Source organism: Hyla sarda, unplaced genomic scaffold, assembly GCF_029499605.1.
Source record: "Hyla sarda isolate aHylSar1 unplaced genomic scaffold, aHylSar1.hap1 scaffold_2975, whole genome shotgun sequence".
NCBI classification, from domain to species: domain Eukaryota; kingdom Metazoa; phylum Chordata; class Amphibia; order Anura; family Hylidae; genus Hyla; species Hyla sarda.
In genome coordinates, this window is record NW_026609689.1 from 7,321 (window position 1) to 26,358 (window position 19,038).

The window sequence follows — 19,038 nt, forward strand, 5'->3', positions numbered from 1 at the left end:
CCCAGCAAGCCCGGGCAGCCATCGGCTGTCCGGGCTTGCTGGGAGTTGTAGTTTTGAAACCTCCGGAGGTCCGCAGGTTGAAGACCACTGCGGCCTTCAACATGCGGACCTCCAGAGGTTTCAAAACTACAACTCCCAGCAAGCCCGGGCAGCCATCGGCTGTCCGGGCTTGCTGGGAGTTGTAGTTTTGAAACCTCCGGAGGTCCGCAGGTTGAAGACCACTGCGGCCTTCAACATCATCCAGCCCCCTCTCACCCCCTTTAGTTCTGAGTACTCACCTCCGCTCGGCGCTGGTCCGGTCCTGCAGGGCTGTCCGGTAAGGAGGTGGTCCGGTGAGGAGGTGGTCCGGGCTGCTATCTTCACCGGGGGCGCCTCTTCTCCGCGCTTCCGGCCCGGAATAGAGCCGTTGCCTTGACAACGACGCATCTGCGTCGTTGTCAAGGCAACGTGACTATTCTGAGGCCGGGCCCGAAGCGCTTAGAAGAGGCCTCCCCGGTGAAGATAGCAGCCCGGAACCACTATCCCACCGGACCACCTCCTCACCGGACAGTCCTGCAGGACCGGACCAGCGCCGAGCGGAGGTGAGTACTCAGAACTAAAGGGGGTGAGAGGGGGCTGGATGATGTTGAAGGCCGCAGTGGTCTTCAACCTGCGGACCTCCGGAGGTTTCAAAACTACAACTCCCAGCAAGCCCGGACAGCCGATGGCTGCCCTGGCTTGCTGGGAGTTGTAGTTTTGAAACCTCTGGAAGTCCGCAGGTTGAAGACCACTGCGGGTGGGGGAGTTCACTCGAGTATAAGCCGAGGGGGGTGTTTTCAGCACGAAAAATCGTGCTGAAAAACTCGGCTTATACTCGAGTATATACGGTACTTGGTTACCATTTTGTATATGTCTGTTACACTTATACAGATCCCTGCACATTAGTACTTGGTTACCATATTGTATATGTCTGTTACCCTTATACAGATCCCTGCACATTAGTACTTGGTTACTATATACACAGCATGTTGTCCTCGCATGCAGCAGAACATGTTGTACTTTGTAAGATGGCGGCCAGGTATAGGTTTTTACCATAATGTCTTGTATCTTTTACGTTGATCACGCAGCAGAGTTTCCTGTACAGTGTTGTGCGCTGTTACCTTCAGGTATAGTTTGGTTAGGTTTTATATCATTGACATTTTGTCCCTAATCTGTTTTTTATGCAGCCTGTTCACAACAATGGGTCCAGCGGCTACGGGAGTCTGGGAAGCAACGGTTCTTACGAGCATTATATAAGCATCGCCTCGTCTAGTGATTCCAATGGAAATTGCGTGGATGAGACACCCAAAGAACCGGTAAGTATTATTCAATGCATTTTAGGTTCTTATACTTTTCCAATATGTCTCTAATGGTGGGATTTACAGGGGTTGCATAATCCATTTATGGCAAGTACAGAACCCGTTTAAGGGTACGTTTACACGAGCGGATCCCCAGCGCGTATTACGCTGCGGATTCACCTGTGAAGGACCGCTGTATGCTGCCTTTACAGGTGCCTGCTCCTAGTAGCAATACGCTGCTTCTAGACACACTTCGATGTGGGATTTGCCTCACGCATGCGCAGTCTATTCGCACATCGTGGCAGATCTCGGCCTAGCACATAGAGCGGGGGGAGCGGCCACGATGTGTGCGAGTACACAGCGCATGCACGGCGACTTGCACATCGCTTTAGTGTGTCTGCTTGTAGCAGCGTATTGCCGCTCCGAGCAGGCACCTGTAAAGGCAGCATACAGCGGTCCTTCAGCGGCAGATCTGTAGCGTAATACACGCTGGCGATCCGCTCGTGTGAATGTACCCTTAGGGGTACTCCGGTGGGAGAGAAATGTTTTCAAATTAATTGGTGCCAGAAGGTTATACAGATTTGTAAATTACTTCTAAATAAAAATCTTACTCCTTAAGTTCTGTCAGGAACTGTCCAGAGCAGGAGCAAATCCCCATAGCAAACCTCTCCTGCTCTGGACAGTTCCTGACATGGACAGAGGTGTCAGCAGAGAGCACTGTGGTCAGACCGAAAAGGAATTCCTGTGGGGCATACAGCAGCTAAGTACTGGAAGGATTAAGATTTTTAAACAGAATAATTTACTAGTTGATTTTAATTTTTTTTTTTTATGTTTCAATCAGAGTACCCCTTTAAACAACTCTTTGTATCTGCTTTGTCAGGGGATATTAATTTAATACACTAAGCCTCAACAAAAATTGCTCCCCTTCTGTCCTTTCTGTGCATTACACCTATTGATTTCTTTAGCTACCATGCAATGCTTTATTTGTATAGAGTCCCTTTAAATCTCCAAGGTCTTTCCAGACACGTTTCCCTTTACCTAACATAATATTCTCTATAATAGAACGCTCTCGCTATGAGTCATGTTACACTGTTGACATCTCTGAATATTAATATATAATGTATTCTGTAGCAGTGACATCAGTACATTCCTATGGTCTTCATGTAACACGTAGATATACCTATATAATTATAATGCGCGCACACACAAGCATGAAGATCAGTAATGTCCTCCCCTCCACCTCCTTTCTCACAATGGGAACAGTTTGTTGACATGGTGGCATATGACGGTGCAGTTTGTGGAGAGTTTCTTCAGTCTAATGCTACAAAGTGTAAATGTGTTATGGGCCATTTACTTTTAAGTGACTCGTTTTGATGATTTTTGTTGCAGATGACTCTAAAGCAGGTGTGTACAGACATTAACCGCATCAAGAACATGGGACAGCAGGTATACATCGATACAAGAAACAAACCTCAGCCCAAGAGACGGGAGGTGCTAGACAAAGCGGTTCAGAAAGGTGAGCATACCGGACTGCCACCCTCATGGTAAGAGTATGGTCACACTGTGGAATTCTGCACAGGGAACTTTAACATCAGTGGGAATGGGTCTTCCACGAGACCCGTTCACACTGCAGAATTCCGCAGCTGAAATTGTTCTGCGCAAAGAAAGAACATGTTCATTCTTTGTGCGGAAGTCCGCAAGTACTGCATAGCTGTCTGCATAGCTGTCAATGGTGACGGCGCAGTGTCCGCTGCCAGGCTGAATCTCTGCTCGCTTAATTCCGCGAGCGGAGATTCAGCGACATATCCGCAGTGTGAATTGTCCACGTGTTTGGCATCTTGATTGGTGCCCCCATAGAAAGCCTATGCCCACTTAATGCCCACTTGGACTATGGAGAAACTTACCATGGGTTGCACATTTTGGCGCAGGGTTATTTTGCTCATCAATGTGCAATTTCTTAATGATCTGGAGGGGAATGACATCTTATTCTATCCTACGTTCTCTTTAATTGGGTCGTCTCATGAAGGACACTTCTGCTGGATAAATGGAGAGTGTCTGATTGATGAAGGGAGGTGCTTGCTGATTGGTGGACCATCACCTAGCACAAGGACAGAGTCATGTGTGTCCCATTGGTTGAATAGAGCGATGGTTGGAAATGCGCGGTGTTCAACTCCATTATTTCAGCTATCTTTATATGTTCCATAAAGCAGGGGTCTCCAAACTGTAGAGCTCCAGATGTTGCAAAATTACAACTGCTGTCCGTGGCATGCTGGGAGATGGAGTTTTGAAATATCTGGAGTGCCACAGTTTGGAGTCCACTACCATGATGTCCTGGGGACTACCGTTTTCATAATCACTGGGGCTACCCATGTTTGGACACAATCCAATGAGATACTTTTCATTATCCTGTCTATAGATGATTCTTTAGTAAATTCTCTCCATTGTTATTATTTTTTTTTCTTTACTGTTGGTGCCCCTGTTGGTATTCTAAAAATGTGTAACAGCTCCACCTAGTGGTAAATTAGAATAGGAGTATTCATGTAAAGCATATTTATTTATTCATTCATTCATTCATTCATTCATAAGCATATAATTGTTAAAGTTTTAAAAAAATAGACAGAATCCATCAAGTTCTACCCTTAACCTTGCAATATAAAAGCTATTCCTAGTAAGAAACACCGGATCATCTTACGTCTTGCTAGTCTTCTCTTCCAAGGGCTTTTGTAGGAAAATTACACCTGTTGGTGTATTTGACCGCAGGTTTTGCTTATTGGGTATGGAGAGTAGGGATCGACCGATTATCGCTTTGGCTGATATTATCGTCTGATAATCGCGATTTTGGACATTATCGGTATCGGCAATTACCTTGCCAATATGCCGATAATGCCCCACCCATCGCCGCCGCTGCCCCCCCCCCCCATTGCCTCCCCCCATCCCCGGTGTTACAATTACCTGTTCCCGGGGGTCCGGGATCCTTCTGGCTCCTGCGCTGTTGCTGTGCGCTGCGTAATGACGAGTGACGTACCCAATGCGACGTTACCGTCAGTACGCACAGTGACAGCGCAGGACGCCGATGGAGCCAGAAGGATCGCGGACCCCCAGGAACAGGTAATTATGACACCGGGGATGGGGGGAGGCGATGGGGCAACGGCGGTATGTGGGCAGAGGATGGGGGGAGGCAATGGGGCAACTCTGTTTGTTAGACCCATGACAGGCAGGTGGAGAGAAGCGGGCAGCGGTGGCGGTCTCTGGCACCGCAAAAGCCGCTGCAGTTAATTGATGATTTAAAGCACCCGCTTTAATTTATTGATCTGCAACGGCTTCTGCCTCGCCGTGGGGGGGGCTGTTTGAAATAGCCGATAACTTATACCGAAATATCGGTATAAGTTATCGGCTATCGGCCTGAAAGGTGACAGATTATCGGTATCGGCCCTAAAAAATCAATATCGGTCGATCCCTAATGGAGAGACAGCGAGAAGGGTCAGGATATAATTTAAAAAAAAATGTAAATTTATAATATACGGTACTAGTTGGCTAGGTAATGAGGAATGGATGACTTGATCATATGATTTATTCTTTTTTTTTTGTGTGCAGCCAAACCTCATCAAAACACTTTCTTAAGACCTAATCAGGAGAATGTGATAGTGGACAGACAAGCAGCGTCATCATGTGACGCCTCCAGGAAGGGACAGCACATCCCCTCCTACCAGCAGATCAATTGTGTGGACAGTATTATTAGGTAAGTGGTGTTTCCAGCATTTTACTGATTTTATAGGTTGTCCTATCCGCAGAATAGAGCAGTGTTCTACAAACTGGGGACCACCAGATATTGCAAAACTACAACTTTCAGCGTGCCCGGACACTGCTCTTTATATATGCAAATCAAAGTCACCTGGGGGGAGTCCAAATGTCAGCCTATTAAGCTTGTTATAAGGTTGTGTAACAGCAAGATTGTTTACGGTCTCCATTAGAAACCATCAAAGTTGTGATTAAGGCTCTGTGCCGCATTACCGGCTGTAACTTCGAGCCTGTCAAATATACATAATGGGACTCCACCAGCAGAATAGTGAGTACAGCTCTGGGGTATAATACAGGATATAACTCAGGATCAGTATAGGATCAGTAATGTAATGTATGTACACAATGACCTCACCAGCAGAATAGTGAGTACAGCTCTGGAGTATAATACAGGATATAACTCAGGATCAGTACAGGATAAGTAATGTAATGTATGTACACAGTGACCTCACCAGCAGAATAGTGAGTACAGCTCTGGAGTATAATACAAGATATAACTCAGGATCAGTACAGGATAAGTAATGTAATGTATGTACACAGTAATCTCACCAGCAGAATAGTGAGTACAGCTCTGGATTATAATACAGGATATAACTCAGGATCAGTATAGGATAAGTAATGTAATGTATATTCACAGTGACCTCACCAGCAGAATAGTGAGTACAGCTCTGGAGTAGTGATGTATTAAATGTAGATATATAACTTATGTAATGCCTCCATTGTTCCTCTCTTTGCAGGTATTTGGAGAGCTACAACATCCCAGCTTTAAAGAGGAAGTGTGAGTCCTCCACCAATACCACCTCCTCCTCCGAAGACGACAAACAGGGTGTCCCTGGACAGAACGACTTGGAGACATTGGAAGGTAAAAATCTTCCTGGTTTGGGGGGATATGAGCTGCTGCCTTCATTAGGAACACCAACTTGAATTTTATTTTGACTTCCACAAAAGTTGCCAATAACATTCACACATATATATGTAAATGTTTCAAGATCTTGTCAGAACAGAAGATAGTTGTGACTGGGGGGGAAGATATTTTCCTACACACAGCAGACTTCCTGTCCAGTAAGGAACCTGCAGTCAGCCATTGTCTGAAGCTGAGGAACTCTGAACAATCTCTGCACAGCAAATGTGTTACACAATGGAAAGCGTGCAGCTCTGTTCTGGACAATATCATGTATATCGCTGTGAATGTTATTAACAGCTTTATGGAACTCACGATTATAGGAAAATATTAGGAACCTTTTATTACAGTGACCAACTTATCCTCAATGCACATTTCTCTGTAGAGGTTTTAGCGTCAGCTCCTCTGAGATAGAAGAAGAAAATATCTAGTAAATATAAATTCTATAGTAATCATCTTCTGTTAATTCATTCAATGAAAACAAATTATATTTGCCCATTTTTTAAGTATCTGCATTTCAGTGATCACCCAGCTTTCCCAGGGTCCTGAAGTTTGAGGGCATGCTGGTGTGAGTAAGGTTAGCAGAGCATGTTAGGGGTTGTAGTTTTGCAGCAACTTAGAAGCCACTAGTCAGAGGGCTGTCACATCATGCTGGGAAATGTAATTTTGCAACAGCTGGAGAGCTACCGGTTAGAGAAAGCTTTCAGGGCATGCTGGGAATTGTAGTTTTGCAACAGATAAAGAGCCACAATGCGGGAAAGCCCGGTGTAGAGATGCATTACTTCTCCTATATCACTGTACTTTAGGAAAGCAGAATGACAATAGATGCAGCTGCTAGTTCAATTTTCACATGTGGTGTCACACAACCTTTCTATTAAAAATAAATAAATAAATGGTTCAATATAATTTATAGCAACTTGACCTTATACTTTTTTTGGGGGGGGAGGGAAGGCTTTTTTAAACTTATTTTTTGGTAAATTTTTTTTTACATGTTTTTAGCCGATTATGATGAAGTTGCCTAATCCTCATGTCTCCTTTCTCGTTCGGCTCCATTGGGGGACACACGTGGGTATATCTTGCTGACGATAGGCAACAAAAAGAGAGTCTGCCCCTCCTGGCAGAATATACCCCGCCTACAGACTCTGAGCTACCAGTTTTAGCTTAATGTCCATAGGAGGCAGACACAGGTCTAGAGTTCTCCAGACCTGGTCTTTTACTTTTACATTTTTTAGTTCAGGGAAGTGTATTTAGCTATTTTTTTTCTCTCTCTTTTTTTTTTTTTTTTTATTTCCTTGATTTTAGGTGGGGGTTCAGGAGCATGGCGCTCACTGTTCCCCCATATGCGATGAAGGGGCACAGGCATACAATTATGCACTGTCAACCCCTTCAAATTCTTTTCGGGTGGGAGGTCGTTTGTCCCTGTTCCGTGACATTTGGATTGCCCAATTGCAGGACTCTCGGGTCCGAGATGTCGTTTTTCGACGGCTATCTGATTTTTTTTATCCCGACCTCCTCATTCTCCTTCCTTGGCAGCGGCTTTTTGGGTTGCACTTCGGACCCTTCTCGCTCAGGGAGTGATCGTCCCAGTTTTTTCAGGGTTCTATTCAAACCTGTTCGCCGTCACCAAAAAAGGGAGTTCCGTCCATCCGATCCTGGATCTGAAGCTCCTCAACTGCCACCTACTCCTGCATAATTTCCGTATGGAGTCACTCCATTTAGTGGTGTCATTCATCGATCAAGGGGAGTTTCTTTCCTCAGTGGATATCCGAGACTTCACATACCGGTTTTTTCTTGCTCATTAGTGCGATCTCAGTTTCGCCATTCTGGAGGGCCATTTTCAGTCTGTGGCCCTTCCTTTTGCCCTGGCCATGGCCCCAAGGGTCTTCACCAAGGTCCTGGCAGTGGCGATCGTCATCCTGCGTGATCCCCTACCTGGACGACCTACTGATAAAGACTCCAACCAGGTACCAGAATCAGGAGTCTCCTTCTCACTCTTCAGACTTTGTCCCATTTCAGCTGGGTGGTCAAAGAGGAAAAGTCCTACCTTATTCTGCCCCAGTCTCTGATCTCCCTGGGACTCAAAGTCAACACGGTGACCGCCCGGGTTCGGCTCCTGCTGGACAAGCGCCGCTCTTTGTCAACAGGAGTTTTGTCTTCTCCGGCGTCCTGTTCCAGTTTCCATTAAGTTCTGCATGGAAGTCCTAGGCAAGATGGTGGTGGCCATGGAGGCCGTACCCTTCACCCAGTTTCATTGTCTACCTCTTCAACTTACTCTTCTGTCCTAGTGGGACAAGTCACCACTTTCCCTCGATAGCAGGATAATTCTTCCCCCCCCCCCCCCCCCCCAGGATTCGCCAGTCCCTCCTGTGGTGGCTTCAGTCTCCTCTTCTTTGACAGGGACCATCTTTCCTGGCCCTCCACTGGCAGGTCATTACGACGGATGCCAGTCTTAGCGGTTGGGGAGTGGTTCATGGATCGGATGGTCCAGGCCCTTTGGTCCTCCCAGGAAGCTCTTCTACCCATCAACATCCTGGAACTTTGGGCAATTTACCTTTGCCTCCTCTATTGAGAGCGACTTCTTCCAGATCGTCCTGTTCGTGTCCAGTTGGACAACTCCACGGCTGTGGTATATGTCAATTGCCTGGGCGACACTCGCAGCCCCCGCGGTCTCCAGGATCCTGCTCAGGGCAGAACTCAGAGTTCCCTCCATCTCGGCGATTCACATACCGGGGGTGGACAATTGGGAGGTGGACTTCCTCGGTTGCTTCTCGGCCAACCCCGCCGAGTGGTCTCTTCATCCAGAGGTGTTTGCGGAAATCTGCAACCTCTTGGGCACTCCGGACGTGTCATTCTCATGTCTCTGGACTGGCCCAGGTGCGTGTTGTACACTAACGTTGTTCGCCTAGTGGCCGATGTACCACTGCACCTCTCAGTTCGTCCCGACCTGCTCTGGGTCCCCATTTGCCACCACAATTTACTGTCACTGCATTTGATGGCGTGGCGGTTGAAACTGTGGTTCTAAGGGCCAGGGGGTTCTCTCCCCAGGTGATCCGCACAATGATCAGGGCACGCAAGTCTTCCTCTGCGAAGGTACTTGGCGGTCCTACTTTCGATGGTGTGAGTCTCAATCCTTCTCACCAGTTGTTTTCTCCCTTCCACGCCTTCTTTCCTTTTTGCAGTCTGGGCTGAAACAACGCTTGGTTCTCAGTTCCCTTAAGGGTCAGGTGTCTGCTCTTTCCATTCTCTTTCAGCGCTCCCTTTTGTCTGACCTTCACATACCCACTTTTCTGCAAGGCGTAGCTCATGCGGCTCTGCCATATAGGTCCCCTACTCTCCCGTGGGATCTGAATCTGGTTCTCAGTGCTTTGCAGAGTACTCCCTTCGAGCCTCTCCAGGACATTTCTCTGCGCTTCCTTTCCTGGAAGGTGGCCTTCCTCATTGCGGTCACTTCCATCCGGAGAGTTTCAGAGCTGGTGGCTCTCTCCTGTCATTCCCCCTACCTGGTCTTGCACCAGGACAAAGTTGTTTTCTGTCCGATCCCCTCATTTTTGCCCCTCAAAGGTGGTCTCTGCCTTTCACCTAAATGATGATATTGTTCTCCCGTCCTTCTGCCCAGCTCTGTCCCATCCCAGGGAACTTTTGCTTCATTGTTTTGACTTGGTACGGGCTGTTCGGATTTAACTTTCGGTCACTTCATCCTTCCGTCAGTTTGACTTTCTTTGTGCTTACGGAGGGTCATCGTAAGGGACTTCCTGCTTCAAAGGCGACCATTTCGCGGTGGATCTGTTCTGCCATCTCAGAAGCTTACCACTGCAAAGTGAAGACTCCGCCTTTCCAGGTCTGAGCTCACTCCACTTGTTCCATCAGGGCCTCCTGGGCTCTCCGCAATAGGGCTTTGGCCTTACAAGTCTGTAAGGCGGCCACCTGGTCATCCTTGCACACTTTTAAAAAATTTTACCAGGTGCACACTTTTGTGTCTGCTGATGCTGGTTTGTGTCGCAAGTTGTTGCAGGCGGCTGTGGTCCAGCCTTCCACCTGAGTTGCTTGGGATCTTACCCACCCCGGAGAATGCTTTGGTACGTCCCATGGAGCCGAACGAGAAATACTAGACTTTTATGCTTTTTCTCTGAGGATCCATTGGGGGACACACAGCTCCCACCCGTTTGTTCTGGTGTCTTTGGTTTGGTTGCCTGTTGCTTCTTTTTTTCTTTCCCTGTCAGTCCTCTCCTACTGCTTTGTAACTAAACTGATAGCTCAGAGTCTGTAGGCGGGTTATATCCTGCCAGGAGGGGACGACTTTCTTTTATTTTTATTTTTTTTGCCTAGTGTCAGCCTCCTGGTGGCAGCAGCATATACCCACGGTCTCTGTGTCCCCCAATGTATCTTCTGAGAAAGAGATTTTACAGTAAACATAAAAAAATCTTTTTTTTTTTTTTTTTTTTTTTTTTTTTTTGTGCCATAATAAATACAAAGCAAGAATGAAAAAATAAATGTATCCTTTAGTATCCATAGCCTATAAGGAAAAATAAATTAAAAACATATCAAGCTTGATACACTATTGCTCTGGGCAAGTATATAACTGATAACGTCCCTCAAGTTCTACTTTAACCTCTGGACAATGAGACACTCTAGAGTAGCGTTTTTCAACCACTGTAGCAAAACTAGAACTCCCAGCATGCTGGGAGAAAACACAACAGCTGGAAGAAAACACTACTCTAGACTGTCTCATTTAAAACTTTTCCAGGGAACTGAATGACTTTTGCAAAGGAATCCACAGTAGATTCGTAAAAACCAGATCATTGCTTTTTCTGCCGGCAGCTTGTTGCCTGCATGTTATCCTATGGGCTTCAATTCTAAAAAGCAAAAACATAACTGTGAATTAGAGCGCTTTCCTGATATACTTTGTTAAGGATGTGTTACACTTGTACAAAGCACCATTGCTACACACAAAATTATACAATCTCCACTATCCCTTCTCACCATTGGGTCAGTAATTTTTTATAATTTTTTTTGGCTCTTTACGACCCAATGTAGCTTGAAGGGAAGAAAATTCTGTTTAATCTATCAACACTATGTTATAGAGCAAAGGATTGGCTGAGCAGATGGATATATAGCTTTTAGTAATACGTGTGTGTGTGTGTGTGTGTGTGTGTGTGTATGTATGTATGTGTATATATATATATATATATATATATATATATATACACATACATACACACACACACACACACACACACACACACACACACAGCAAAACAGTAATGAATATATATATATATATATTTCATTACTGTTTTGCTGTGTGTGTGTGTGTGTGTATATATATATATATATATACACACACACATTTATAAAAACAATTATGTATGTGTGTGTGTGTGTGTGTGTATATATATATATATATATATATATATATATATATATATATATATATATAAATATATATATATATATATATATATATATATATATATATATATATATATATATATATATATATATATATATATAAAAATATGTGTGTGTGTGTACAATTTTTTTTTCTGCTCTTAGGAGTCCAGTGGGCGGTCTCCATTCTCTCATACAGGGAAGGCTGTCAATCAAGTCTTAGGATAACACCTATTTGAAAGTATATTTGTAAATAAGGTTATTTTTTCACCTTTCTGTGGTATTTAATTTTTTCTTCCACATTTGATTTACATTTTCTGCTGTGTTGTTTTCAGCCTATGGTCTTGTCTGGTGTACATCCTGTAATGAACCTCAGGTTTTTGTGTACTCGACTCTCTAGCTTGGTATTCAGCCAACTTAGAAGAAGGGACATAGAGTTGGCTGAATTACCAGCTAGAGTGTCCTGTACAAGGAAGTTTGTTACAGGATGTACACCAGACAGTAAGCTGGCAGAAAAGCCTTAGACCACAAAAAGGTAGAAAAAAAAACGTAATTTATTGTACAGTTTAAATAGGTTTTCTTGACAGACAACCACTTTAATGACTGACAGCCTTCCCTGTAAGAGTGTGTACAGAGAGTTGTTCTGCCCACTGGACTCTTAAGGACAGTATAAGCAGGGATGAATGAAAATTCAAGTTATACTGAATCTTTTTCCTACAAAACTATCATCAATCTGCTCAGCTCCTCCGGTTCTATAACGTGCAGTCTACAGAAAGGTTCCCTTTTAAGCACATTGCCCCCTAGTGGTGGCAAATGTTTATTTTAAATTGTGTGAAAAGAACAAAGGAATGGTGCTTGGTACTAAAGATTTGATGGTGTCATCTGGAGTTTCCACAAATCAGGAAGGAAATCTGGATATTTCAAGGTTAAAAATACAAACAATCCTCAAGTGTCCTCGACTTTGTCTTGTATCGTTGCAAGATGTTCCAGAACCAATCTCCACGAGTCAATTGTCAGCAGAATCGATGGTCGCTACCGATGTTCAGACAACAGCCGCTGTGGTGGGAGCTCCATTGACCGACCTTACCCTGTCCATCAAGGCAATGAGTGTGGTTTCAGTCACCAGCCAGTGTAGCTACAGCAGTACCATTGTGCATGTTCCTCAGCCCGAATCAGGTATCTGTGGGTGGAGGGGTGGGGTTGGGGTGGTGGTACCTGTTTGGAAGAATTTCACAAATGCTTTCTTTTTTGCAGCTTTTTAATGTTCAAGATATGCCTTATAACTCTTGTGCTCAAGGAACAAGCCACACTCACTTGCTCCATAAGGATATGTGCACACAGTTTTTTCTGTCCATCAATTTAAAATGGACATTTTTTGGCCATTTTTGTGCCAGAAAACGGCCCATGGTAATGCAGTGAAAAGCAGCCCTTGTGTGCCAAAATACGTTTGTATTCTGACACATAATTTGGGCCATTTTTTGGGTTGTAAATGGAGTGGAATCCGCTTACATTGTTTTTAATAGGAAACTATGGATTATTTTAATCTGCGTCACAAAAAAATAATTCAAAAATGTAAATGTGATGCTACTTTGATACTGGGTCAGTGTGAATTCCACATCGTGTAGCCTGGACTTGCATTGAAGGGGAATTTCAGCTCCTAAAAACGTATCCCCTACCTACAGGATAGGGGATAAATGGCTGATTGGGGGATCCGACCTCTGGGCCCCCTCCAATTTCCACAGCAGGGACCTTATGCTCTCCTATGCACAGAGCTGTGGGTCAGCATGTCCTCCATGCATTGCCTATGGGTGCACCCGATATACCCAAGTGCATCACATGATATTTCTGGCGCTCCCAAAGATAATGCATGGAACATGTGCTGGCCCACCGATCCATGCAGCAGAAAGTGTCGGGCCTCATTCTAGAAATCGGATGATTGCATCCCAGAGGTCGGATCCTACTGTGATCACTTATTCGCTATCCTGTGAAGAGGGAATACATTTTTAGGTGCTGTAACACCCCATTCACTGTCTGTAAGAGATCTGGAAAAGGGTGAGGAACCAAAATAGAAAGAATACTAGAAATTTTACTTAAACCAGAAATCCCTTTAAGCAGAAATCACGGGGGCTGTATAACAGACTTACAGCCTTACATGATGTCCTGGACCTTCATCAGTGGTCTCCAACCTGTTGCTCTTCAGCTGTTGTGCAGCTTTAACTCTCAGCATGCCAGTGCATGCATTCAGTTATAGTTGTTCAGCAGCTGAAGTGCCACAGGTTAGAGACCACTGATAAAGGTCCAGGACATCATGACCAATGGTTTATACAGTAAAACTTCTTCTCCTTTTTCCTTCTCTATCTGGAGTTTTCTTTGCAAGTTTTTATTGTTTCCAACAATCAAGTTCTCTAATGGTTATATGATGCATAGGGGTTCACGTAAAACACCTTGACAAAGTATCCGGATGAGGCCAGGGCTGCACTGCCACTTTCTGTAGCGATACAAGATTGATTTTTAACTACTGAGTGACCGCTGTAGTCCAAAAGACTGCGTGCAACTCTACTGCAGCTTGAATGTTTTAATCAATACTGTAACACTACAAAATATCACAGTATAGTCCCAGCCTAACTAAGACCAAAACGGTTTTCACTTTTTTGCTTTTTTTTTTTCCCCTTCACTCCTGTATTTGTGTGTCATTGTGATGTTTAGTATATACAAATTTTGGTAGCCTTCTATGCATAATTCAGACAAATAACCTTGTTACTTCCCTTTGTCTGCAGAGGTGACAGCCATAGAAGATGCAACGGGTGGTAGTGAACAGATAGATATGAGATCTTCTCAAGCCGCAGGGTCCAGTGTAGCCCCGGAGGAGTTTAAACAGGTTGGATTAACCAAGGAGGTCCTGTCTGCCCATACACAGAAGGAGGAGCAGAACTATGTGGATCGGTTCCGGCAGAGGATCCTGCAGTCTCCGTACAGTAGCTATCTACAGCAGGACAGTCAAAGCAAAGCCTGCTCCCATGAACAAGGAATACAAGGTAGATGTCTCGGCTTGTTGTCTGCATTGTCTTCCACCCTGTTGGGTTCCAGAACAGTTGTCTCCTTGACCTTCTACCAAAACAATTATTATAATATAACTGACCATTGGATGCCCTTGCCAAAGCATCATGGACTTGTGTTCAGGAGCATGAAGAAGGCCTTGTAGAGTTCCTAATTTTATCGATTTTTATTTTCTCAGGAGAACATTCATCTCGGCAAACTACTCCAGCGGCTTTGAAAAAAGGTAAAAAACAGGGCAAGCACAAAAGGCAGAAACCAATGGAATCATCAGACAGTAATGGATCACACCCCAACCTACCACCACGACCAAGAAGACCAGGGCCTTCACCACCATCTTGGCCACCGTCTGAAGTCTCTCACCCAAGTCCATCAAACATGGCTTTCCCAGCTCCGATGATGATCCCAATTCAGCCAACGTATACCGTGCCTGGGTTCCAGCTCCCACACATGGGCACCACAGTAGCCGGAGACTGTACCACTTCATCAGTGGCTCCTGAATCAATACCACAATCAAACTTTTCTTACAACATGCAGCCATTCCCAGCATTCCCATCCCCATACATGGGTCCAGTTGTAGCTCTGTTTCTTCCCAATTATAATATGTACCCACCTATCAACCAACAGATACCTCAGCCTTTCTTCCCCACTCAGTACCCTTGTCCACCACCACCACCTTCTTATCCATACACTGGAATGCCAGCTGCTCCCCAGACTGTGCCATCGCAAATTCCCACAGACTTTGTGGACCCGACATCCCGAGCGTCCTCTCCCATGTCGGCAGAGGAGCAGCAGGACATTCAGAGTGATGATCCACGACTTTTCAGTAACTCTAGAAGCAGTTCCCCATTGCAACTGGTCCTCCTCCAAGAGGAAATGCCGAAACCAGCAGAGCCTCCCGAAGGAACCACTGCCGAAACCAAAGCAGACATTAAATGTGTAAGTTGTGTTCCAAGTTTGGGAAACTATTGGCCTATAGTTGGCTGAAGATTTTGGGCTAGAGGCATAGTAATTTTATTTAGATGTTTATTTTCTAACTGTTACTATATTCTTGTCAAAAAGAGGTAGTGCTATAGTAGTTATATTCTTACACAGTGGGGCAAAAAAGTATTTAGTCAGCCACCAATTGTGCAAGTTCTCCCCCTTATAAAGATGAGAGACATAATGAGAAAAAGAATCCATGAAATCACATTCTCTGATTTTTAAAGAATTTATTTGCAAATGATGGTGGAAAATAAGTATTTGGTCAATAAGTTAATCTCAATACTTTGTTATATCCTCTTTGTTGGCAATGACAGAGGTCAAACATTTTCTGTAAGTCTTCACAAAGTTTTCGCACACTGTTACTGGTATTTTGGCCTATTCCTCAATGCAGATCTCCTCTAGAGCAGTGATGTTGTGGGGCTGTTGCTGGGCAACACAGACTTTCAACTCCCTCCAAAAGTTTTCTATGGGGTTGAGATCTGGAGACTGGCTAGGCCACTCCAGGACCTTGAAATGCTTCTTACGAAGCCACTCCTTCATTGCCCGGGCGGTGTGTTTGGGATCGTTGTCATGCTGAAAGACCCAGCCACATTTCATCTTCAATTGGAAGGTGGTTTTCAATCAAAAATCTCACGATACATGGCCCCATTCAATCTTTCCTTTACACGGATAAGTCATCCTGGTCCCTTAGCAGAAAAACAGCTCCAAAGCATGGTGTTTCCACCCCCATGCTTCACAGTAGGTATGGTGTTCTTTGGATGCAACTAAGCATTCTTTCTCCTTTAAACACAACAAGTTGAGTTTTTACCAAAAAGTTCTATTTTGGTTTCATCTGACCATATGACATTCTCCCAATACTCTTCTGGATCATCCAAATGCTCTCTAGCAAACTTCAGACGGGCCCGGACATGTACTGGCTTAGGCAGGGGGACACGTCAGGCACTGCATGATTTGAGTCCCTGGTGGTGTAGTGTGTGTGATGGTAGCCTTTGTTACTTTAGTCCCAGCTCTCTGCAGGTTATTCACTAGGTATCCCCCTCCCCCTCCCCCCCATGTGGTTTTGGGATTTTTGCTCACAGTTCTTTTGACACCACGGGGTGAGATCTTGCATGAAGCCCCAGATCGAGGGAGATTATCAGTGGTCTTGTATGTCTTCCATTTTCTAATTAATTGCTCCCACAGTTGATTTTTTTCACACCAAGCTGCTTGGTCTTCACAGCCTGGTGCAGCTCTACAATTTTGTTTCGACAGCTCTTTGGTCTTGGCCATAGTGGAGTTAGGAGTGTGACTGTTTGAGGTTGTGGACAGGTGTCTTTTATACTGATAACAGGTTCAAACAGGAGCCATTAATACAGGTAACGAGTGGAGGACAGAGGAGACTCTTAAAGAAGAAGTTACAGGTCTGTGAGAGCCAGAAATCTTACTTGTTTGTAGGTGACCAAATACTTATTTCCCACCATAATTTGCAAAGAAATTCTTTAAAAATCCTGCAATGTGATGTGATAGTTGATGTATACCTATGATGAAATTTACAGCCTCTCATCTTTTTAAGTGGGAGAACTTGCACAATTGGTGGCTGACTAAATACTTTTTTGCCCCACTGTACATAAGAGACAGTGTTATAGCAGTTATATTCTTGTATATAGGGGCAGTATTATAGCAGTTATATTCTTGTATATAGGAGGCATTATTATAGTAGTTATATTCTTGTATATAGGAGCAGTATTATAGTAGTTATATTCTTGTATATAGGAGCAGTATTATAGTAGCTATATTCTTGTATATAGGAGGCAGTATTATAGTAGTTATATTCTTGTATATAGGAGCAGTATTATAGTAGTTATATTCTTGTATATAGGAGCAGTATTATAGTAGTTATATTCTTGTATATAGGAGCTGTATTATAGTAGTTATATTCTTGTATATAGGGGGCAGTATTATAGTAGTTATATACATGTACTTAGGGGGCAGTATTATAGTAGAATCCTAAAGGTTCTGTAGATGTTTAAAACATTTTTTACTTCATATCTTAAAAAGATGATCATCATTACTAGTGTCTGATAAAAGCCATTGTTCTTACCGTATTTATTCTTCCAGGCGGACACAGCAGAGGACAGCGGGAACAATGACAGCCATTCAGCATCTAGTGAACTCTTTGACCTCTTACTACAGGAGGACTCCCAGTCTGGCACTGGATCAGCCGCTTCAGGAAGCGGATCTGCTAACTCCAGCTCCTTAGGGTCTGGGTCTAACGGTTCTACCTCAAACGGGACCTCAGGAAGTGGCATAGGTATGAAGTGACTGGAAGTTTGCCGGTCACCTAAATAAATAGTGTGTTATTGTAAGTATCCATTATCCTAGTCTGATAGTGCTCAAACAATGGACTGAACAGCACAATATGTCTTGTTTCGCTTTGAACTGTATACCAGACTGTTTGGTATCGGTGCAGAACTGAATAAAACATGTACGTTGTAGGTGGTGTCAGGGCTGGACAGATCACCTTAGTTACAATGACCATATAGCCATGGGTAAGTAAACTGGGACTGCTTTAAATCAAGGCTTTTAATTGTGTTTATCCACAATAGTTAATCAGTTAATAATCTATAATCAAATCATTTCTCATTTCACTCTTAAAGGTTTATAATTTTATTTTATTTTTAGTAATTTTTTTTTATTTTTTTTTTATAAATATTTCAGTTTTAACCATTGTTTGGTATTTAACTAAAGACAATGTCTTTGATGTGTTTTACAGGTAACTTATGTGTGCTTTCCTCCACTTTCTCTTGCCCAGAGTGACCCTGAAATTTATGTATCTTTTGTTTGGTTTGTATTCACTTATAAGGGATATAACATCCAGACATATCACTAGGGAAAGTACAATGCGGGTTAAGAGGTTAACGGCGCTGAGGTCGGGTCGTTCCGCAAGAGGTCACTCTGTACGATGTAGCTGGTGTTTGCATTGTTAAGAGTCTCTTAGGATATATAACTAAGCAGCTGTGCGTCACTTTTACCTGGTGACAACCTACAAAAGAGTAAAAAATAAATAAAAAATTCCAATGACATTGTCAAGAGTAGGTTCACTTTTGATCATCAGTCTGTATAATGTTGAGATACTCTGGCAAATGATCTTGTTCTACTCTCTCCTTGCATCATGTTGCATGCACATCCAAAGCTGCCTTCAGAAATATGATGTTAGGCTGAACATCTTACTGCTTTTGGTTTGCAACAGAGAATGGTCTGCTGCGTTGCGTTTTTGGACATGTGGTTTTCGGAGGTACTGTTCTGTAATATGAATACTACATAGAGTCCAAGCTACAATCTCCCTGAATGCAGTGTAGCAGAGTAAAGCTTTAATGTATATTCACACATGCTGTATACGCTGCAGATTTTATGCTGTGTAAATCAATATAAATAAATAGTCAAACCCAGCAATAAATCTGCAGCATGTACAGTAGGTGTTAACATACTTTTTAAAGAATACCAGTCACCAAATATACTTTTCTAAACTAACTCAGGCTATGTTCCCTAACTACTCCTAACACCCCTCTCACCCTAAAAAAATATCTTTAAAAAGCTCTGTATCTTACCGTTCTCCTT

The 19,038-nt window shown here is 43.8% G+C and overlaps 1 protein-coding gene across 2 annotated transcripts; it reads left to right on the plus strand.

Moving 5' to 3' along the window:
* Window positions 1–1,205: 1,205 nt before the first annotated feature.
* Window positions 1,206–19,029, plus strand: LOC130327334 (period circadian protein homolog 3-like; the record flags this gene model as incomplete). 2 transcript variants are annotated; one of them, XM_056553410.1, is given in 8 exon segments in its annotated part: window positions 1,206–1,334; window positions 2,706–2,832; window positions 4,911–5,055; window positions 5,852–5,976; window positions 12,385–12,579; window positions 14,181–14,438; window positions 14,639–15,396; window positions 17,539–19,029. In XM_056553410.1, coding segments are annotated over 8 exon segments (1,941 nt in total), but the record flags the coding sequence as incomplete, so codon positions are not given.
* Window positions 19,030–19,038: the final 9 nt, after the last annotated feature.